Source organism: Syzygium oleosum, unplaced genomic scaffold (assembly GCF_021117445.2).
Source record: "Syzygium oleosum isolate NSW1041296 unplaced genomic scaffold, Sole_v2.1 Sole_v2.05, whole genome shotgun sequence".
NCBI classification, from domain to species: Eukaryota; Viridiplantae; Streptophyta; class Magnoliopsida; order Myrtales; family Myrtaceae; genus Syzygium; species Syzygium oleosum.
This window is the reverse complement of record NW_026607489.1, coordinates 11,719,272-11,743,231: the sequence shown is the minus strand read 5'-3', so window position 1 is coordinate 11,743,231 and position 23,960 is coordinate 11,719,272. Positions and strand designations below refer to the sequence as shown.

At 41.0% G+C, this 23,960-nt stretch overlaps 1 protein-coding gene and 1 long non-coding RNA gene across 2 annotated transcripts; one reads left to right on the top strand and one right to left on the bottom strand.

The window, feature by feature from the left end:
* The first annotated feature begins 2,284 nt into the window (after positions 1-2,284).
* LOC130138296 (uncharacterized) lies at positions 2,285-3,994 on the top strand. The gene is made up of 2 exons (XR_008816701.1): positions 2,285-2,357; positions 3,299-3,994. It is a non-coding gene; the product is annotated as an uncharacterized LOC130138296 (long non-coding RNA).
* An 11,257-nt stretch (positions 3,995-15,251) lies between these two features.
* LOC115678399 (pleiotropic drug resistance protein 1-like) lies at positions 15,252-23,051 on the bottom strand. The gene is made up of 24 exons (XM_030601784.2): positions 22,456-23,051; positions 22,111-22,231; positions 21,886-21,971; positions 21,702-21,786; positions 21,415-21,574; positions 21,217-21,293; positions 21,006-21,059; positions 20,827-20,917; positions 20,425-20,726; positions 20,056-20,337; positions 19,651-19,967; positions 19,379-19,539; positions 19,188-19,291; positions 18,948-19,104; positions 18,733-18,849; positions 18,424-18,569; positions 18,002-18,334; positions 17,465-17,755; positions 17,288-17,371; positions 17,061-17,194; positions 16,690-16,917; positions 16,419-16,590; positions 16,064-16,318; positions 15,252-15,738 (listed from the first exon to the last, which is right to left on the bottom strand). The coding sequence occupies exons 1-24, from the start codon at positions 22,779-22,781 to the stop codon at positions 15,478-15,480; spliced, it is 4,344 nt and encodes a 1,447-aa protein (XP_030457644.1). The 5' UTR covers positions 22,782-23,051; the 3' UTR covers positions 15,252-15,477.
* Between the last annotated feature and the right edge of the window lie 909 nt (positions 23,052-23,960).

Sequence of the window (23,960 nt, the reverse complement as noted above, 5' to 3'; positions counted from 1 at the left end):
AATTGGGATTAATGGGGTCCTCATCATTTCTGCCTGCTCTCCGCCTCTTGCACTGAACGTGCGGCTCAAAATAGTATGATGCAAATGTTGTCACTTCTTCCACAATATATGCATTACAAATTGAAGCTTCAACACGTGCCTTATTCTTCACTTTTTTCTTCAAATGATATAAGAATCTAGTTTAAATAGAAAGAAGCTTATCGGAACATATTATATGATAAACTAATTTGAACTGTATTTTAAAAAAAACATTACCTCTCAAATGGATACATCCATCGAAATTGGACGGGACCTGCAACTTTGGCCTCATAAGGCAAATGAACTAAGAGATGCTCCATCGAATCAAAAAACGCTGGAGGAAATATCCTTTCTAAGTTGCAAAGAATAATTGGAATATCTCTCTCTAGTTTTTCCATGTGCGATGCTTTTAACACTGTCGAGCAAATATCATTAAGGAAATTGCTTAACTCTGTAATGGCGCCCCATACAAAGTTCGGTAGAACTTCCTTCAAAGCTATTGGAATTAGTCTTTCCATCAGGATGTGACAATCATGACTCTTCAAACCTGTGAACTTGCATTCATTCAAATCAACATATCTCCCGCGGTTCGAAGCATATCCATCAGGAAACCGCACAGATTTCAACCATTGACAAACAACTCGCCTCTGCTCCTTATCCAATGTATAAACTGCTTTTGGTTTTGGTCCCCTGCTGCTTGCATCCACAGCTAGTATTGGCCGATCGCAAATATCTCTCATATCTTTTCTTGCGTTCAAGTTGTCTTTTGTTTTTCCGGCGACATCCATCACAGTATTTATGACATTGTCGAAAACATTCTTTTATATGTGCATGACGTCAAGATTATGATGAATAAGATGGGCCTTCCAATATGGTAGATCCCAAAATATACTACGTTTTGTCCACTTATGTGTACTTCCGTACGCAAAAGTCGTGCCGTGCGGGTTCTCAACAACAGTTGGAAAGTCCTGCACACGCTCCCAAATTTGATCGCCGGTCAACCTCAATGGTGGACGCGTTCTTTCAGTCCTATTCTTGGTGAACTCTTTCTTATTCCTTTTGAAAGGATGACTTGGCGGTAAAAATTGTCTGTGACAGTCAAAATAGCTGGGCTTCTTTCCATGTTTTAATCTAAATGACTTTGACCTTTCCAAACATATCGGACATCCTAAGATTCCAGCTGTACTCCATCCAGATAACATTCCGTAAGCTGGAAAGTCATTTATCGTCCAAAGAAGGGCAGCCTTCATTACAAATGTTTGATCGGTAGAAACGTCATACGTACGAACTGTGACATTCGGAATTTCGACCCCTTTTTGGGATTTATAAAACGTGTAATTCGTCGGTGTGCTTATAGTAAAATCTCGCCCGGGAACTGATCACTCCCGGTTATTGTTTTTAAAATTGAGATTTCGCTAGAATCGCATTCGATCGAATTTGGCCGTTATTTAGAGCCCAAACTTTGGTGTCGAATTTCTCGAAATTCCAGAACGAATTTAATTGGACGGTGTCGATATTAGTGTGGCCAATCTCGATATTAACCAGGATACGTGAAAAATGAATTTTTGATCGGGTGCGAATTTGGACTGGTAGACCACCCTCGCAGTGTGTTTTTATTAACACCATTTTGGCCAAATCCTAAAAATATTAATTAGGATTTTTCGGGGACCGTCGGATCGTTTTTCGGGTTTAAACCGTGGCCGTCAGATCGCACTTGAATACGATTTGACCATTCTCTCTCTCTCTCTCTCCTCCCCTCTTTTCCCGCCGGCTTCCCCCCCATGCGCCTGACACTCCCCACCAACCCATCATTTCCTCTCTTTTACCTTTTCTTTTTCTTTTCTTTTTCTTCTCTTTTCCTCCTCCTCGCCGTTGCTTCTTCTTCATCCCTTTCGCGTCCGCTTCTGGCTTCTTGTTCTTGCTTCTGTTCGCGCCGATCGCTCCTCGCGAACCGACCGCTCGTCGCGCCACCATGGCTCCGCCCTAGTCGAGCCGCGCTGCCGCTGTCACCCCAAAACCGCTCATCGTCGGACCGCCGAGCCACGCTCTGGTCGTGTCCTCGCCGGTCCGCCCGTTTTTCTTCCTCCACCGCCGAGCGCCGCTCCTCCCCGCCGTGAACCACCGCCGTCCCGGACGTTCGCCGGACCGAGCTCGCCCTACCCAGCTCCGTTCGCTGCCGGGACCGACTCCGCCGTCCACCTCCGACCGTCGCCGCTGCTGTCCCAGTCGTCGGGAACAGCCAAACCACGCCCGTTCGTCGCTCACCGGAGCATTCCGAGGACACCGCGGACCGCCCTCGTCGCCGCCGTCGTCCTCGCGTCTTTGCCGGCGTTAGCCGAGTAAGTTAACCCCTAATCCCGTGTTTAGGACGTTAAACTTGCTTATGGTAGTTTAATTTATTTTTAGTTTGTGTTAATTGTGGGTTAGTGGTTAATTAATTGTGTTTAGGGTATAAGTTATTGATTAGTTTATTGTTATTGATAATTATATGAAATGTTATTATTTTCGGAATTTAAATATTATTTTATTAGTTAATAAATTAATTCAGAATTAAATATTATTATTTTATTATTAAATAATTAATTTCCGAAAATTAAATAGTATTATTTTCGGAAAATTTTCTAACGTTAATTGTGATGCCAATGTTGGTTTTCGCCGTATAAGTTGGCGTATTTAGGAAATGATTTGAATGATTTCGATTCGAGGAAATATTTTGACATTTTGGAAAATTAAATTATTTTCGGATATTAGTAATTAATTAATTCCGAATTTAATTTATTGTTATTTCGGAAAATTTATAATTTCAAATTATGATTTCTAGCTTGAATGTTGGCGATTTTGCCGCGTATTGTCGTATTAAATTGATTTTATGGCAAATTGTTTGATCGAAAGTTTCTGTGGAAAATTTATGAGACTTTTGGAATTAAATTATTTTATTCTGTTATGCCAAGTAATGTTAGTGATACTTGGTAGTTGATATTCGTGTTTGATATCGAAGCTTGCAAGAATTGGTTGACTGTTTGCATGTGTGGCCACTTGGTATTATTGTATGACATCGAGGAGAGCACGATTCATGTATGCATGGGCTAATTGAGAAGATAATAATTGGCCGGAATGCTTGTGTGCTCGTGTGGTCACACGTTGGAGCCGTCTTGCTGTGTATCGCTTGACGATGCCCGATTTATCGGATGCCTGGGGATTATCTGCCCGATTTATCGGATGCCTTGTCGCGGCCCGAGGCCGGACTCGATGCTCCTTACGGGATACCATCTTACTGTAGATCGTTTGATGTTGCCGTATTGGAATGCCGTCTTACTGTAGATCGTTTGACGTAGCCGTGCCCGACGGGGCGGGACGGAGCCCGGTTTTTACCGGTAGACCGCCATCTTGCTGCGTATCGCTTGATGTGTGGTGGCCCCGAGGGGGCGTAATAACTGGAATACGTGTGATGCATAGTGCCTGGTTATGTGGTAGAAACTGCTAGGCATGGTATGGGACGTGCTCAAGTGGATTCTATCTTATAATCGGGACACGCCCGCTTGTGATGCATTGATGCATGAGTAATTGATCTAGATGCTTCGAGTTTGCGACATATGCATTTCATCAACGAGTGTCCCAAGGCGAGGTAAGGATGCCTGTGACTGTTTAATGATGTGCTGTTGATGCTGTATTGCCTGGTTAGGGATCCCCGTGCGAGTTAGCCTCCTAAGCGGGGCTTAGGCTGTTAACTTATTGAGACTTTCGTCTCATTTGTTGTTGTTAACCACTTTTCAGGCCCCTAGCATGTTGTTGCACCCAGTTTGGTTCAGGGCGTCTGGAAGCTGGCTTTTTGGGATCGACTTGTTGATGGAGTAGATTAACCCTAGCCTTTACTCTTTTTGCTGGCTTTTGTGGTAGCGCCCGATGTGGGCTTGTAAGAATGTTCCCAGGGGTTAATCAAGTGAAAATCAAAATAGTGTGGTTTGACTGTTGTGAATTGTTTTCCTAACTATCCCTGTTTATTGTTGTTGTCCGGGGATTGTTGTGATCGTTTCCGCATGCGTAATTAAAAGATAAAAAGAAAAGGGTCGGCGACGAGTCCTGGGTCGTCGCATCATAACGACCATAGCGGGGTTCGGGGCGTGACACGGACACCTTCAACCCATAGCCGTTGTAACTCCTCAATCAATGGTTGCATATAAACATCTATCAACTTTTTCGGATTTTGCGGCCCTGTCACGATCAATGTCAAAAACATATAAGGTGTCTTCATGCACATACCAGGTGGAAGATTGTACGGCGTTAAGATAACTGGCCAACATGAATAACTTTTTCCTGTTTTCCCAAATGGAGCAAATCCATCGGCACAGAGACCTAACCTGATGTTCCGAGGCTCCATCGCAAACTCAGGGTATGTTCTATCAAAATGTTGCCATGCCTCCGCATCTGAAGGATGACACATTAGACCCTCTTCTGTTTCATGATTTGCATGCCAAGTCATGTGTTCAGCAGTGGCTTTAGACGCGTAAAGCCTTTGCAATCTGGGGATTAAGGGCAGATAAAACATTTGCTTGCATGGTCTGCGCTTCTGATTACGACCCGGCCTCCTGTTAATCTTGTACCTAGGTTGGCTACAGAATTTGTAAGATTCTGCATTTTCATCATCTCTCCAATATATCATAGAAACCCCTACTACATACATCAATCCTTACAACCGGAAGACCTAAGTTATCCACTAGCTTTTTCATATCATAAAAATCACTTGGCATGATGTTATCACGAGGCAATGATTCTCGCATTACTTCAACAAAAGAGTTGAAGCAATCCGCAGACACATTATGCTCTGCCTTGATATTTAATAGTCGGGCTGTCACCGATAACTTAGTGTGGTCCTCACAACCTGCCCATAAAGGTTCATCTGCTGCTTTCAACACATCCCGGAACTGATTAGATTGAAAAGTTTCATTATAGACATTCTCATCAAAACCCGTTACTCCTATATCTTCCAATTGTGAAGTATGACTAGTACCCACTTGTTCACGTGTAGGAGTAAAACTAGTACTTGCATGATTTGATTCTGTGACAAAATTATAACTAGCTGCATCAATCACCATCCTCTCGTATGGGTTCAATTGCTCATAATAGCCACATTCTTCCCTAACTGAAAATTGGTCACTTCTTCCATATCCTTCATCAGATATAAATGGTTCACCATGGGAAGTCCAATTATAATAGTTCGGACTAAACCCAAATCTAGTAAGGTGTTCTCTAACTTGATCACACACACAAAATTTACCATTACCGTACTTTTTACACGGACACCGTAACTTATTTCCATCCATGAACTCATATTTACTACTAGCAAAGTCTAAAAATAGTTCCAACCCAAGATTTAAACTCATCTCGTCAATCCTTGACGTCCGTAAGTTCTTATTATACATCCAAGCCCTTTCTCTTTGCATTGTGTCTGTATTAAAATAAAAAATTCTGGTAAAATATTTAAAATATCATATTTATTGTTCTTAATTAAAACCATAAAATTTTAGAAATTATAATTTTTGTTATTCACGCAACAATTAATATGAAATTGCAAAAATAAAAAAAATTACCATGTAAAGAAGACTTACCCAAATATTTGACTGAAATATTGGTAGGAGAAAGTGGTCAATTTGATGAGAATTGCAACGTCCACTTGGATTGCGAGACCTTTAATTAGACACATACCCAAAAAGAATAATCACTTAAGAATCATTTTTTAATAATTTTTAATGTGCGATGGAAACGGAATTCATCCCTCGCAAATTTGCGAAGGATCGTTGATTCCGTCGCAAATTTGCGACGGATCAACTTGAATTTTCATTTATTCGTCGCAAATTTGCGATGGAATCAAGGATCTGTCGCAAAACGGCGTGGCCGTTCGGCCTCATCCAAAGGCCGGCGAGGTGTCGCCGGTCGCCGGTCGTTAAACCGGTGATGCAGATACGAAAAAAAAAACAAACATAAACATATATAAAATAAAAGAAATTACAATTCAACGATGAATAGTCACGAAGCTAGCTATGATACTTACCGGTACAAAAGCTTCACCGAGATTAATATGTGCGTGCGCGGATTTTGCTGATTTCAGACATATGAAAGAGGGAGAAAAGCGAGAGAGAGAGATAGGGTTGGAATATTACGGGCTAATAAACTACAAATTTGCGACGGACGTGCGTTTTCGTCGCAAATTTGCGACGGATTTGGCGACGGTTTTTTTTTCCGTCGGAAATTTGCGACGAAAATTTTGCGACCGATTTATTTTCCGTTGCAAATTTGCGACGAACTTCTTTCCGTCACAAATTTGCGACGGTTTTTTTTTCCGTCGGAAATTTGCGACGAACTTTTTTCCGTCGCAAATTTGCGACGGAATTAGCGACGGTTTTTTTATTTCCGTCGCAAATTTGCGACGGAATTTGCGACGGATAAAAATTCCGTCGCAAATTTCCAACGGATTTTTCATCCGTCGCAAATTTGAGACGGAAATAAACCGTCGCAAATTTGCGACGCAAAATATAATCCGTCGCAAAATTTCCGACGGAAAATTTCCGTCGCAAATTACATGTTTTTTTTGTAGTGAGAGTCAAGACCAGAGACCCCCGGAAAGACAAAACGGTAGACGGTCAAAACCCGTGAACTTTACAACTCGGGCATTGCATGCCTTTCCTTTCACCCCCTCTTGTCTAACCAACGAATGCTCTTACGATTTAGAGAGGAAGATGGTGTGCTTTCACACCGAGAGAACTTTAAAGTTCCCTTTTCGCATTTTAAAACGACTGCAAAACGGGTCGTGCTAGTTTAAAATGAGCTAGAGTAACTTATGAAGCGTAACAACCCCCATATGAGCAATGCGTGGGATCCAAAGGTTTGCGACATTCATCGACCCCATCTCGACTCGCATGCCATTGAAGGCAACCCCACCAGGGTACCGGGAAGATATCGCCCACGCTATTCATAGGTTACTTGTGCCGGCGTGACTTTAAGGTTGCCCAAGACTTATCTACAAGCGTAATGATTTGGGATCAAACACATGTCTGACACTCGATATAATTGAAATCGGACAAATATAACAATAATACAGAGATTTTAATGAAGCAGTACTGGGTTTCATGGTCCCATGATTATTAAGTTCAACTTGAAGGGAAGAGCATCTCAATCTTTTGGATTTTTGTCTCCCTTATCTATTTGGCTGTTTTCGTTGGTTCGCCAATTCGGAAAATTCTCATCTCCCCGGTTCTCCATTCTTGACGTAGGATCAGATGAGACACGGCTCTTGTTCAACATTTTGCTTTGATCAAGTGAAATTTTTGGGAAGATTGTCTATCAAATGCATCCCGTTGCTTTTCATTTACGTTCTCTCTAACATTTGCTCCAATATTATCATGTTTGAACGGAAAAATTGTCCAAATTTTTAATTGTGCCAATTGAGTCCTTAACATCTTTACATTTTGCCGATTGAGTCCATCCGGCCAATTTTGGTTAGAAATTACTGACGTGAACGCCGACCATCTTACACGGCACGACCGGCACTAACGTTGATAATTTTTAATTATATTTTTATATTTTTCGAATTTTTATTAATTGTTTATATTTTCTTTTCTTTTCTTTATTTTTCTTTTTCCTTCTTTACTTTTATTATTATTATTATTATTATTGTTAAGGCCTATAGGGGGCTGCCAACCACCAGACGAGGCCTAGCAACCCCCGCTAGCCACTGGGTGAGGACTCGCTGACTTCACAGCGGCCGGTGAGGGCCATGAGCCCTCGCTTAGATTTGGGCGAAGGCTCACGGCCCTCACCTAGCTATGACCAAGGGCTGTGACCCTCACTAAGTGGCCGGCGAGGGCTTGCAAGCCCTCGCCCATTGGCTGGCGGAGGTCACCAAGCCTCGGTTAGTGGCCGGCGGCCCTTTGCCAACCTTAACAATAAAAAAAAAAGTAAATAAGGAAAAGGAAAAAGAAAAAAAATATTAAAAAATCAGAAAAAAATATAAAATTTTATTAAAAATTATCAACATCAGCGCTGGTTATGCTACGTAAGATGATCAACGTCTACGTCAATGATTTTCGATCAAAATTAGCAGATGGACTCAATTGACAAAATGTGAAAAGATTTAGGACTCAATTAGCAAAAAAATTTAGACTGAACTGGCAAAGTATAATAGGTTTAAGACTTTTTTATAATGTTTCCTGTTCGAACGTGGTTATTGAAGAATAATGATGACTGAGCGATGATTGGTCACGCTCATCACCATGCAAAAGTTTTTAACTACTATCTTCGTCCGAAAAAGAAAATTTGAAGAAAATCGATCGCCAATTTTCACTATATTTATTGTATTATAATGTAATGGTGTTTGCTACTTACTAATATTGCATTCTGATATTTCCTTATCGAATACCATTTAGTAAATGTTTATCATATTTAAATACGCTAAATAAGAACTCTCCTTTTAAATATTTTATATTCTAATATTTCCTTTTGATTCCATAGGAGTGATGTCCACTATGCACTCAGATGATAATCCTCTTACTCAATTGTGAGGTTGACCCTTTTATAGTTTTTGCAGAATTTTTTAGTAGATTTGAGGAACACTGGGGTTAAAATTAAATTTACTGAAGTGCATGATAGAAGCGATGACGGTCCTGCTTAAATTTCGATAGATGTGTGAACTTTAGTGTCTTATTTTAGAAGTGAGTCATGACAGTTGATGTTTGTAGACTTTGATGGCAGAAGCATAATGTCTTGTATAATTGGAGGTTAAAAAGATCATCTGTTCAATATTACCGATTTAGGGGTTAATTAGCGGTTTCAAGATTTATTTTCTTTTTCTCTTTTCCTTTTCTGGTTTTTTTCTTCCCTAGTGCTGAGCAATTACTGGGCTTGATTTTTGGCACAAGATTGGTCTTTGGTATATTGAGATGAATTTCCACTTCTCCAACACATTTTTTCTCTTCTTTTTCGGTTGGAAACATGGGGAAGTAAATATAATATACACAATGGTCTCCATGGCTCAATTGACCAACTTATGAGAAGCATTACTTCTTGATTGTAAGCTGAGCCCCCACAAAGATTGCCTCGATTCAGAAATCTGACTGATTCAGGCCCACGGAGAACCAATCAAATTCAGTGGTTTCTTTCCAAGGACACATAATTGGAGAGAAGAAAGCAAAGGAGGATCCCAAGACGGGATCAGCCCACCCCAATATTAATATTCTTATAAAAAAGAGTTTCTTTCTTATTAGAAATGGGGAAAAAATATACAACTCAATGTGAATTGTGTTACTTTTCATGTATTTCTATTGAAATATATAACCTCTTGAACAATGATACATCCACGTCGTATTAAAATTGCACGAGCATGGTATGTACATAGCACGGGCATAAGAACTAATATCTATTTACAGCAGAATTTGATATAGCACCATTTGCGCACTCCTCTATGTGTTGGTAACAAAACATGCTCACGCCAAAGATAGCTCCATATTATCTGTACAACAATATTCAAAGAATTTAACCTAGATCTATGTCTATTGGTATACACTTCAAACTAGTGCCAGAACACAAAGACTGGTTGCGAGATAAGGTAATGTCTCCTCCAAGCGTCACGGATCCTTCATCTTCTTTGGAAGTCGAAGGACCTGATTGCAACGGTGAAGATGAATGCAAAGAGCATGGTGAGCGTCCGAATCGTGGCCTAGAAAATCATGCTTGAAGCCGAAGTAGTTTCTTTACAAGGCTTTCACCATTTTTGCATTTCTATAGATACTCCTGATTTTGAGCAATATTACATGCCTGCCGTTATGAGGAGCTCGACTTCCTTTTACCAAGGAGATTTTGTCTAAAAATCCGTAAAGTTTGGAAAAAAAAATGTATCTCCATTATTCTTTTGAATCAACATAACCGTGGAAAATTAGTAATAATTTTCATTTGCATAATCGACATGCGAACTAGGGGAAAAGTATTGAAAAAATCCTAAACCTTTTGCATTGGTGCCAATTTAGTCTTAAAACTTTTTTTGTGCCAATTTAGTCATAAATCTTTTGTCTTTGTGTTAATTTAGTCTTTCTGGCTAATTTTGACCGGATTTTACTAACGTGGACACCGGCCGACTTACGTGGCACTGTCGACAATGACTTGGATAACTTTTAATAATATTTTAATATTTTTCGAATTTTTTAAATTTTTTTTCTTTTCCTTCCTTCTTCCACTAGCCAACCTCTAACGAGCCCCGTCGGCCACTAGCGAGGCTCGCCCTCGCCAGCGACGGTGATGGCAAGCCTCACCTAGCCGTTGGCGAAGGCTTGAGCCCTCACCAGGTCTTGGGCGAGACACGACCTAGCCGGATCTGGTGAGGTCGGGCCTCGCCCATGGCCAACGAGGCTTGACCCTCGCCGGATCCAGCGAGGGCGAGCCTCGCCACCCCGGCCGCAAGGCCGCCCTCACGGTCCCAGCCGAGGTCGTGCCTCGCCCGGTCCACCGGTAGAGGTTGCGACCTCGCAGCCACTAGCGAGGGTGAGGCTTGCCGTCGCCAGCCTTGGCTTCCAGCTGGTCGCCGGACTGACGACAGGCTAGAGAAAGAAGAAAGGAAAAGAAAAAATAGAAAAAAATTAAAACATTCGAAAAATATTATTAAAAGTTGTCCACGTCATCGCCGGCGGTGCCACGTAAGCCGATCGGCGTCCACGTCAGCAAAATCCGACCAAAATTAGCCGGAAGGACTGAATTGGCACAAAGACAAAAGATTTAGGACTGAATTGGCACCAAACAAAGGTTTAGGACTAAATTGGCACCAATGTAATAGGTTTATGACTAATCTGACACTTTTCCTTACGAACTAGCATTAATAAAAGATGTCATTATGAGTAAGATCGAGTCTCAATGTCAAAAAATAAGTTTCCTCCATGAACTCATTGGTTTGTTTGTGATAGTATAATACTCATTGATTTAATCAAAAGGTGAAGGGAGACCATTTGTACATAAAGAGCACACAAATTCCATAGTCAGGTGGTGTGGGATATTTCAATGTTTTACATGGTTGTTGAAAATGATATTGGCTTCTTGATCGAAGATGAAAATAAATAATGAATTTTTTGGTTACTTAACAAGTGCCTACGATCCCTTATCTAATTAACAAATAATTAGTAGGTCAAAGATGTTATGCCTTCCGCATGGATCCATAGACTATTTTCAAGAGGTTTTCTCGAGTCTCGCTCGCATTTTGCTTGATTTTCTCTTCCTAATATAGCCAAAAGAGTACTCAAGACTAGGACGAGATGAATGCCCCCCTTGCAATATCCACATGACAACTGACTATAATGGATTTTTTATTTTGTTGCTCTCTTTTTCTAAATTTTGTTATGGTATAACGTCTCTGTATATTTGTTTAAAAATTTTCTTTTCTTTCCTACATATTCACGTTTTTCTAATCAAATCCGTGTACGTTAATTTGTCTAATTTAATCATTTTATGATTACAAAATATCTAATTAAGTCCCTTTACCATCAAATCCAGCTCAATGCAGCTAACATAGCTATCGGACCAATTAGAGTGTGAAATGGATAGAATCTACCCAATGCAAATGTCCACATGGGTGTAACTTTTCTCTAACATCATACTCCGACGTTGTCTATATCGGCTAAATTTTTCCACGATGGCATCCACTAGGTATCCATATTAGCTAAATTTTGTTTACATTATATTTTGGTGCTATATGATGGCCACATCAACTGGATTTTGTGTTTAAAGAGACTTGACAAGGAAATTTGTAAAAGTAAAAGGACTTAATTAAACAAATAAAAAAATACAGGAGCTTAATTAGACCAAACGTTATTGGACAAGAAGTTGAATATTCTCCTTTTCTTCTACAAAAATTCATCTTTATCACCGATGGGTCGTTGTAGTTTGAAAATTTGGCAAACATCCAAATCAAGGGTAATAAATAATGGTCGTCTAGAAAAGAATATAAAGACTGTGTATTTGAAATTTTTACTTTTTATAATGAACATAAAAAGAGAATGTTTCCCTTTTATCTTATCTTAAGCTACACATTGTACAGTCTTGTCTTCATGCAATCAAGATGCTTCTGGTGTGTGAGTATGCTTTTCAGATATATCATTTACTATAATGTGAACACCACAATTTGCAAAACATGATTGGTAAGTAAAAGTAAGTAGGTAGAGTTGCCTTCTCGATACACCCCAAATAAATAATATAGCGGATGAGCATCATCACATCTTGATTAAACAGATCCCAAATAAATAATTCTCCGTTCCCGGCGCCGCAGGTGACTTAACCGGTGCACGTGCGTGGTGGCAAGACGTGTCGCCCCAGGGTTTACCTCCCGGCTATCGGCCGTGCGGGGTTCCCTGGTTATCAAAATAAATAAATAAATAAATAATTCTCCGTTCCTTGACACAATCAATAAAGGGAGATATAGAGAATCTTCTAATTATCCCCAACAAGCTATGATAGAACGCGGAAGCGAAAAGTGCAAGGAATTGTACCTTTGTGGCATGATTTCATTGAATTAAGTACATCTAGTATGATTCATCTATCTAGAATATAGTCATTTTTTAATGTTTCTTTCCGTCTCTGAATGCATCACTTGCGTAGCAGAGTCAAGACCAGAGACCCCCCCGGAAAGCCAAAACAATGGGCGGTCAAAACGGTAGGTGATAACCACCCATTCAGGGATAACTCGGGCAATGCATTGCCTTTTCACTCCTTCTGGTCAAAGCAAACGCATGCTTTTACCAACTAGAGGGGAAAAAGATGGTATGCCTTCACACCTGGAGAACCTTAAAGTGCCCCTTTTCCTCCCATTTTGAATGTAAAAAGGCATCGTGCTAGTTTGAAATTATGCCTGAGTAACTTACCGAGCGTGACGGCCCGCATATGAGCAACGCGGGGGGGGTCAGAGATACCAGACGCCCATCATCTCCATCTCGGCTCTAACGCCAATCGAAGGCAAACCCACCCGGATGCCAGTATGATATTGCCGCTCTATTTACAGCTTACTTATGCTGGCATGACTTTAGATGCGTAGTGCTAGTTTAAGATTGTGCAAGACTGATCCAATCAACGCCATAACTCGAGATCAAAGAACATATTCGATGCTCTATACAATAAAATCTAACAAAAACAACAATAAGTCTGAGATTTGTCAGTAAAAGAAAAGGAAACATGGACCCATAATTATTAAGTTCCACTTGAAGAAAACAGTGTGTCAATCTTTTGGATTCTTGTCCCCCCTCTTTTTCTATTTGGTTGTTCTATTGGTTTGCCAATTCGGAAAAATTCTCAGCTCCCCAGTTCTCCATTCTTGACGTAGGACGGTCCAAACAGGAGAGACGGCTCTTGTTCAATACCTTATTAAAACTTTTGGGACGATTGTCTCTCATTTATGCATTCCCGTTTAACGTTCTCTCAAACATTTGCTCCAACTATATCATGTTTGAACGTCGTGGTTAATGGAAGGTGATGAATGAGAGATGGTTTTGGGCATGCTAATCACCATGCAAAAGTTTCCGACTATCATCTATATCCGGAAAGACGAAAATTGGAAGAAAATAAATCCCTAAGTCTTTTGAAGTATTCACGATTAATGAATGAAATTGATCACTAACATTTACGGTATTTTTCATTTTCAAATATAATGGTGTTTGCTACTTACTAATATTATATTCTAACACTTCCTTAGTGAATTTTCATTATCAAAGATATAATATGTTTACTATGCTAATAAGAAAACTTCCTTATTGAAAATTCATTATATTCTAATAATTCCTTTTGATTCCATAGGAGTGATGTTCGCTGCTTGCGCACTTGATGAACCTCTTGCTCAATTCTGTGGCTGACCCTTTATAGTTTTTGTAGATTTTGAGAAAATTTTGAAGCAATAATATTCGTGTTTAAATTTCGATGGATCTATGAACAATGGTGTCTTATTTCAATGGGAAGTTATGATGGAGTTGATGGTAATAGAATAATGCCTTGTATTTTTGGAGGTTAATTAGTGCTTTCGAGTTAGGATTGAATTTTCTTTTATTTCTCTTTTCCATTTCTTTTTTTTTCCCTTGTGCTGAGCAAGTATTGGGCTTGATTTTTGGCACAAAATTGGGCTTTGATCAATTGAGATGAATTTCCACAACACTTCTCCATGTCTCCAACACGTTTCTCTTCTTTTTCAGTTGGAAACATGGGGAAGTAAATAATGTACAAAATGCTCTCCAAGACTCAATTGACCCAATATGAGAAGCATTACTTCTGAATTGTAAGCTGAGCCCAACAAAAAGATTGCCTCCAAAGAGAAATCTGACTGATTCAGGCCCACGGAGAACCAATCAAACATGGTAAGTTTCTTTCCAAGCACACATAATTGGAGAGAAGAAAGCAAAGAAGGATCGCAAGATATGATCGCCCGACCCCAATATTACTATTCTTTAGGAAAAATTTCTTCTAATTACAAATGGAGAAAAATATAACTTGATGTGAATTGTGTTATTCAGTATTTCCGCAAAAGCCCCGAGAAAATCATGCTTGAAGCCGAAGTAGTGTCTCGACAAGGCTTTCCCTGTTTTTGCATTTCTATTAAATGCTCCTGATTTTGAGCAACATTGCATGTATGTTATAGTGAGGGAGTTCGACTTCTTTATACCAAACCTAAATATAGTGAGGGAGTTCGACTTCTTTATACCAAACCTAAAATATACTTCTTTAAAATAAACATTGAGATTACGACATGCGGATGCAAATAGTGATGTGGCTTTGTCAATCATGCCGTACGTAAGAGATGAACTATTCTGTTGGCCCAAAGGAAACGTGAGAACGTAGCAATGTGGAAGTTGACATACAACAAGAAAACGTCTCAACCTCTGCATTGAGATCATGCCCTTAAACCAGTGAAGTAGCCTCCACCTCCTTGGACATCAATGGACCGGGTTAAAACATAATCACACGTCAAGGAAACAAAACTTCGCCTTAGCCATGCACTATTCTGAAAGTAGTTTGTTTTCTACATGTGAATTTCGGTTAGTGTATTGAAAGTTTGACAAATAGTGTCGTTAATAAGCTAAAGCTGCTAATTCCAAAAGGACAACCGCTAATTAACTAAACTTGTCCTCAGTTCATTGGTCTTGTAGAAATTTTTATCTCTGCTTTCGGGGTTCCAAGAAATAAGATATTCGTGCGAATATCGCACGGGCATGAGGACTAGTATCTATCTAAACCAAAACTTTATATGGTAATGTATATGACACTGTGGTGATTACAAATTCCACTCGAGCCAAATATAGCTGTGCAATATCTATTCAATATAATTGTAGTTAGTCAAAGAAATTCGCTCGGATATGATGTCTATAATATACACTTCGAGCTAGTACTAGAACACAGTAACACTAGTTACAAAAAGAGGGTAACGTCTCCTCCAAGTAATGACAGGTACTTTCATCTTGTTTGGAAGTTGAAGGACCTAATTGCAAAGGCGAAGACGAATGCGAAGAGGAAGGTGAATCCGAGAACCGCACCCACAACAGCCCCAAGAAAATCATCCTTGAAGCCGAAGTAGTCTCTCAAGAAGTCCTTCACCGTTTGGTCATTGTCATCGAGAGTGTTCGTCAAGTCCCCAAATTGTGAGACCACCAATCCGTACATTGTCCATGAAACTGGGCATGCCCAGTAGTACCATATCCACCAACCAGGAATTCTCTGTTATCAGACAAGAACCATTCAGCACTAGTCTCCAAACTATTCAGTTTCTTGGAACAGCAGCAGAGTATATCGTTATGATTTTGGACAAGAACACTTAACCGAGATCCTAACGACTAGGTACTCTGCTTTATTCATTCGAAAAACCTGTGAGGAATTTTCTTTGTATTTGGGTTTGCGTAATAACTTGCAACAAAATTGTCACTCCCAAAGAAAATTTTCCGCTCAGAACGACAGAATCTGCTACTGAATGATGCAAGGTCTCTTGAAATAAAATTTTCAAGGGGCATCCCCAGAAAGAATGGTGGAATTTTCCAGGACTTACAGTTTTCGGGATTACGAATCCGGAGAAGAGGTTCCAAATTCCATAAAATGCAGCAGAGACGATGGCAGAAACGTGGTGGTTCGGCGTCAGAGCCACGACCATCATGCCATAGAAAGTGAAGTACAGCAGCGTGAAGTACATGAAGAAAATGTACCAAAAGAACTTTGTGACCGACCATTCGAATCCCATCATAGCATATGTTATGACACCATATACTGCAGCTTGTGCTAGGATGTATGGAAGCTCAATGAGAACCTGAAAGTGGATATAGAGTTTAGTCAATCAGAGAAGCATCAATTTATATTGCCTAGAGTGAGTTCCTTTCTTTATGTGTCAGGTTTAGGTGCTTTCAAACCTGTGATACTGCGTATGGCATGGCTGAATACATTCCTGCAGCCCTCTCTCTATAGAAGACTGTCCTCTCAACCGAAACCACAGGCTGGACCGCACCCGCGTTCTGAATCCCCAGGAAGAGAACTGCAGCATACATGGATCCCATTGCATTGAACAGATCTTGTTGTCTCTTCCTGCAAATGCAATCAAATGCGTCAAAATTGTTTTTAGGTACAAGAATTAAGAAGAGGCACGAGTATGGAACTTAAGTTTTCCAGTAATTGGCAACATACGTTCTGGAGCCGAGGTCCCAGAACATCGATCCAAACATCAAAGCTATGAAGGTGGTGAAAAGAAACCGAACTGCCGTGTATGGCGGGTTGCGCCAGTAGGACCAGTTTTGCTTCCATAAGCAAGCCATGACTTGGGTAAAGAAGGACTGTGAGTACTTGGTAGGGAAATACAGGTCTTTTGAACCAGGAGCAGGTACGCTTAGTTCATGGATCAATGCCTTGTTCCGCCTGAGACATATGCCATCAAGTTAGTCAAACTAATAAGTGTCATTCTTATGGTAGTTTTTTTGCTCGAAGAAGTATAATAGGACAATGAAATGGATGCATTTCGTGTCGCAGTGTTTATTACTTACTACTCTAAATACACTCACTTGTACAAATCTGATTTTCTGTAGATATCAGCAAAGTCGACCCCCAAAGCTAGTTCTTGGGCTGGGCCGGTGACTTCCAGCATCCAGGTTGCTGGATTGTAACCATCTTTGATCTTACTCACTTCTTGAATACCCTTTTGATGAGAATAGAGGTAACACACTTTAGCAATCGGGTAAGTGGAACGGAAGAAAACGAGGCAATTCAAAGACATCCTATGGTTCTGTACCTCAAAGTACTTTATGAGATGGCAAGAATGTCGCCCCAATGGACCGACATAAATCTCTTGTCCTCCTCGCTTCATCAGGAATAGCTGCGAGATATTTCAGGGGACGATTCAGTTTACTGTTCCAAAATAAAGCTTCAAGAAAGAGTGGTTAACTTTTTATTTAGTAGCAATGCTTACTTCATCAAAAGCTTCGAAGATGTCGATGCTTGGCTGGTGAATCGTGCACACAACAGTCCTCCCAGTGTCCACTGTGTTCCTGACTGTTCTCATAACAATGGCAGCAGCTCTTGCATCCAGTCCTGATGTAGGCTCGTCCATGAATATTATGGAGGGGTTTGCTACTAATTCAACCGCAATGGTTAACCTCTTCCGTTGTTCGGTTGAGAGACCACTGACACCAGGCAATCCCACTAATGCTTGTCTCAAGGGATTGAGTTCCACCAGCTCCATTACTTCCTCAATGAACATCTGCAACAAGTTTCCAAGTAAGGGCTCATTACCCATTATTTGAATTTGACTCTTCGAAAATCACCCGATATAGTGAACTACGACATCCAGTGATGCAACGTCATTTATAGACCGGATATTTTCAGTAATTAAAGTTCAGCAGGTAAATCTTCCTTCCAAAATGCTCGACATATAGAAAGTGATTGTTATGAATCATTAGTAAGAATCGATCTTCGAACTACATATATTTTTGAAGTAAAAGTGAACCTCTCTGGTTTGCTCGTCGACTTCAGGAGGTAAACGCAGCCACGCTGAATAGAGCAAAGACTCATAGACAGTTACATGAGGAGAATGAATGTCGTTTTGCTCGCAGTATCCCGAAATTCGAGCAAATGTTTCTTGCTTCTTCGGGTACCCAGAAATCATTATTGTCCCCTCGACGTAACCTCCGGTTTTTCTGCCAGCCAACACATCCATCAATGTGGTTTTACCTGCCCCACTGACGCCCATCAAAGCGGTAAGAACGCCAGGCCTAAAGGCACCACTCACACTCTTTAGAAGCACCAATTTGTCCTCGACAACGCCTTGGTTCTTCATTTCCTGCATATTTAAGCCCAAGACAGTTCCGATCAGAGTCCCAAGATATGTGTGGAACTAAAACAAGACATTTGGTTTTCATCAGCTTATACCGGTGGCATGTCAACGGAGTACTTAATATCATCAAAAGTAATGGAATGTGGCTCGTACGGTAGAACCATTCCTCTTTTCCCATTAATGTCGAAAGCGGTTTGTGGACGTTTAGATGAATTCTTGCTTCCTCTCCTAATAACTCCTCCTGCAATTTAGATAATTTGAAACTTATTATTAGACTGGAGGCTTCATATGTATAATGAACTGAATCCCAAATGTCAATCTCAAGCTAAAAAATTCTACTTTTTCTTCCCTTACTTGAAGCATTAAGCATCACTAGCTAGAAAGTTTAAAAAGAACATTCTAACCTGAGCGTGATCTGTTACTGGAACGGTTTCCATGGGATGATAATTGGACGGATCCTCCAGCTCTAATAGATTCAGTTTCCGAATTGTCCGATTTGACTGTCTGGGGCTTGCCATATGCTGCAACAGAATAGCCATAGAATAAGATTAGCATATGCCAATATGAACTTCTAGTATTGCCAGAGAAAAAGGTATGTAATGAGTTAAAAGTTCGTTACGATTAAGGTAGGTGAGAGCCAAATTGAACACAACGTTGAACAACAAGATGAATCCGAGCAATGCTCCTGTTCCTATCCAGTACCAGTACGAATGTGGAAAGAAACCACGAGCCTTCAAGACTTGGATTCCTAGTGGCTCCATTGTATTTGCTGGAATCTGTAACATACATAGACAATACATGAGCTATTGGGGGGCAAGAGGAAAAGGTATATGAACACAAGAGCCGACCCAACACTTACATGTTGCCAACTGTGCCCAAAGAACTCATTAACGACGACTGCATTCTGCCCGTACATCAGAGGAGATGCCCAATAACCCCATATCCACCATTTCTTCACATTCTCTGCAATTAAATTCGCAGAAGATACATGAAGTTCCAGACTTAGAATTAGGATATAGAAGGTTGGCACTGATAGATGTGTTTAACTACCTCTTGAGAGAACAACTCCACTGAATGCAAAGAGAAGGAGCAGTGCGAAAGAACCAAACGTATTTGCAATGATCATATTCCTCCCCACCGCTCCAATTATTCGGAATAATGAAGAAGCCATCTGGTTAATCAGTACCAGCACAAGGTACTGCCTAAAGAACCTGCACCACATGCACAACTCGCTGATCATTACAACAAAAATGACAACTACTTACTGATAAAATGCTCAAATCTGTACTTAACGAATGGAGCAATCCAAAAAACAATTTTACCTTTCGATATTCTTGTCATATCCAATACCGTAGTAGGTGACACTAACCCACACGGCAACTTCCACAAATGAAATTGGGATCTGTAAAACCCATGAAGGAAGACCATATGCCCACGCAGGAAAAAATAAAAGGTCCCTTTGCTTGTAGAAGACAGGTAGCTTGGCGATTGTCATGGAAATCTCTGGAATTCCATTGAACAAGATCATGATCACACTGAAGAACAAAGCGCCTGTATAGATTCCTCCATCAGTTACAGAGCTTTTGTGCATCTTGGTCTTGAGGAAGAGGGTCATGGTTATCAATGCCATGATTGTGAGCTAATGACAGCAAGAAAGAACAAGTCAGAAACTCAAAAACCATACAATAGAGTCCTTATTGCAGAAAGATAGAGAGATTTTGTCTCACCTGAACAAGCTTGAAGATAAAAACAAATGAGTTTCTCTTCATAAGCAAGAGTTCTCTCGAGATGCAAGCATCCAGGAGGTTCTTCTTTCCGACACCGTACTTGTTGGTCGTCAAAGCAGCAGGGTGGCTCTTGGTCTTGTCAAATGGAACAGAAAGTTCGTCCCCAAGCCTTCTTCCCACGTGAAACGACCGGAATGCCTCGGCAAATTCCTTGACAGTGATGAAATGATAAGGCTCATCTTTACGAGCCCAATATTGCTGCTGATCTTTCCTTGATGTCACCTGTTAATGGTTTGTACATTAGTCATCTCCCCTAGGCAGAACTAAAGAAACAATAAAAGAGTAAAAGAAACTTGTTTCCCAACATACTTCTTGTAAGAAATCTGCTATTCCTTTCCTCTCAGGACACTTGAAACCCATGGACTCAAAAAAGTCCAGGACAAATTCACGTGGACCCTGATACACTATCTGGCTGTCTGAGAGGAGTATGATGTCATCAAACAGATTGTAAGTCTCTGGAGCTGGCTGGAGGAGAGAGATGAGAGCAGTTCCATCCAGAATGTGAACATATTGTCTGATTGAGTTCACAATTTGGTATGTCGTCGAGGTGTCTAGACCTGTAGATATCTCGTCCATAAACAGAGCCTTCGCTGGTCCAACTAGCATTTCGCCTATGAGAATATATCGAAACATATTTGGTGAATTAACATCAGTACAGAACCAGAAGGTGAATATATTGCATCTATTGGACATTTCGTATTGGCTGTCTACCTGTAGTTACTCGCTTCCTTTGACCCCCAGAAATTCCCCTTACCATTTCATTCCCGACCATGGTATCTGCGCAAACTTCCAATCCTAAAACCTGCAAAAGGTTTATTTAAATTTTGCTTACTCATTACCATGCACAGGAATTGTACCTGCACAATCCTAGTTCTTCACAGTACGTGTACCTTGAGAATGTAATCCGTGACCACATTGGCCTGCTGTCCTTCTGACGCCACCGCCTACGCATTTCAAGGAAGTAGATTAACTTTAGACATTACTGCTAACTCGTTGCAGATAATACAACTTCTCCTTGATTCTGTTTAGTTAACCAATCCTATCCTTTCTTCGACAAGTTCACTTCAGTGCTTCGCATATGCTGCAGTTTTTTACTCTTACCTTCATGTAGATATCAATATCAGGATCGGGTACTATATTTGCTGCTTTCTCCCTTCTTGACAACTCCGACAACATATCTGAGGTTGCACAAGGAGGCAAGGAAAAGAAGGATCAATCTTTGGATGAACTATAGATCCAGAAACTTGTCTCAATTATTCAAGAGTAGGAGAAGGGAAACAAGAATTCAATCGAACCTACCATATCGGGTTCCAACTCCCTGGCACCGTGCAGAGAAGGCCAATGTTTCTCTAACCGTCATCTCTCCGATGTGGACATCGTGTTGACTAATGTATGCAGCGCTTCTCTGGGGCACAAACTCATTGAGGCCATGGCCATTGTAAGTCACCTTCCCTGAAGCCTGAGCAAGCAAGAATTTCGTTTGCTCAGTGAGAAACAGAACAAGATCACATACCCAAATCTGAAACTCCAAAATACTAAGACAGCTTCAATTAGCAGATGAAATAAAGAGGTTTTATTTTTTCAACCTTAAGATCAGGATCAAGCTTCCCGGCCAAAGCAAGCAAGAGTGTGGTCTTCCCAGAGCTTGGAGGACCTAAAAGCAATGTCATTCTGCAAAATACATGCAAACACAAAGTAAGACATGAATGTACTGAAAAACTTATGATTGAAGAAGATACAAATCTTTGCGACAGGACTCGTCCTCCTCACCTGCAAGGTCTGATGATTCCGCTGACATCATTAAGGATAGGAAGTTGCTTTCTACTGGGAAGAATGTGGAAAAAATTCAAGAAGCCCTATGGGGAACAAAGAGGAATCAGAAATTTAGAACATTTCACAGCACGTGATATAACAGATTTCTCAAGATTCAAGAAGTGGAGCAACAACTGTCAAAGCTACTTTCTTTTTTTTTCTTTTCCAATTTAGGCGCGTTACCTCTACGATATTGGCAGTGAAGTTGAGGAATGTAGGCAAAGCTCTGCTTCCCACATGTGTCTCTGCCTCAATATTTAGATGCTCAAATCTGACTTCAATCGTTGGGTTCTTGATTCCAACTCTGCAAATAATATAGCCAAAGCCCAATGTTTGAGGACCAAAACCCATTCTCACAGATGATCGTTACTAAAGGCAATGGAAAATTAAACACCCCGTTCCTCTTTTGGCCCATATAATCCAAGAGGTGGGGATCTCTCTCTCTCTGGTTCATTTCAGTGAAAATTACTTGCTTATTCTTCAGTCAGTTCTCAGGAAAAAAGAAGGGTGGGAGACAATGTCGAGTACCTATCAATTCTGTTCTTGAGTTTCAACAAGAACTTCTCATTGTCCTCCTCCGCAATCCTCACCAGCCGCTCGATCAGGTTCTTCCGCTCCAGAACCCCGATGTCCGCGATGTCGACCTCATTGGCGCCGCCAAGGGGGCTGGTGAGTATCCCCTTCCTAAGGCGGTCGAAGGTGGGGAGCTTCTCGAGCGCGGCCCACTTGAGGGCCTCCTCGTCGTTTTCCTCCACGGACGACCTGGAGAACACGTCCATGCCGTCGTTCCTCCATATGGAGTTGCTGTTGGAGCGCAAGCTGTTTCTAGCCGTGTAAAGATCAACACCCTCCATCCCAAAACACTGACAAAACTCTTCACAAACAGCCAACCGCCCTCCTCCTCCTCCTCCTCCTCCTCCTCCTTCTCCTTCCTTCTTCCTTCTTGTTCTTGGTCAAGAGGGAAATGGGAAGCTCTGTTTTGGGGCCTCACCGCTCTCTGCATGCGTTGAAGGTTCTTTGCGTTTTGACGCCGAAAAGGTGGAAGATATGAAAAGGAAGATGGTGGCAGAGGAGACTTATATACGGGACTGAGAGCGGGAGGGAAGTTCCGGAGTCGAGCTGGATCATTTTCCAGCCAAATGGCGGGGAAAAGGCTCCGCTGCGCCAACTTTCTTTGACGTTCCTTGGCTTTGGCTTCTCTCTCCACGGCTCTTCCAATGCAGCAGAACCGTCGTCAAGCAATCCCTCTCTCCGTGTCTCATCACACTCCTTATACGTATACGCCTTAACATATGCAGTAGACATACCCGTACGTGAAAGGTATCATGCAAACCGAGGAATAGTTTCCATCTTTCGAAACCCCGGTTCGCATTTTACGCAAAGGAAAAGGTTGCCGGATTGAAAATTGGAATTATTCTTGTTTTCCATTTGATTACTTAGCACGGGGTGCGTTGATACTTTGAAAAACGGGTTTCGTTATGCTTATAGCACATGCTTGTGGCACAATGGCCCGCCCTCGCTTGAGAATCTTGCCCCTTCAATTCAATTCCATCTTGTGCTTACCGCAACTTTGCATTTTGGGCAGGGTATAACATATAGAATCGAATAAGATTTTCATACAAAGAAGAATAATGATAATAGACAATTAGAAAGTCGTCTTCCATTATCGACCTTCGAAATTCGCGCTCATGATCTCGATCGTTCTATCCCGGGGGTTTCGTAGGGTTTTTGGAGAACATTTCGATTGACGCATATGATCAAGGATATCGTGCATCTAGAAAGAACTTGTTGAGCAGTGTATTATTCTTCTTGATGATGATTCGATTAGTATGATTCGTGTGAAGTTAATAGTTTCCAACATGATGGTGACCCTCCTATACATACGTTTTTACCATTTGGAAGGCTGTTTCTCTCTCTTGCTATTCTTGATTTTCCTTTTTCTTACAATCTTTTTCCGTATTGCTCTGAGCTTCTGCTGACCGTGACCGCCGCTCGATTACACGCTTCTTTTATAGTCGATAACGACTCGTGAA

Excerpts from the sequence above, each read along its gene's own strand:
- LOC115678399 (XM_030601784.2), bottom strand. The coding sequence starts at position 22,781 with ATGGAGGGTGTTGATCTTTACACGGCTAGAAACAGCTTGCGCTCCAAC. Across the intron at positions 19,105-19,187 it reads TTGGGCACAGTTGGCAACAT|ATTCCAGCAAATACAATGGA; the intron begins GTAAGTGTTGGG and ends TGTATGTTACAG. Across the intron at positions 15,739-16,063 it reads GATTCGTAATCCCGAAAACT|AGAATTCCTGGTTGGTGGAT; the intron begins GTAAGTCCTGGA and ends GTCTGATAACAG.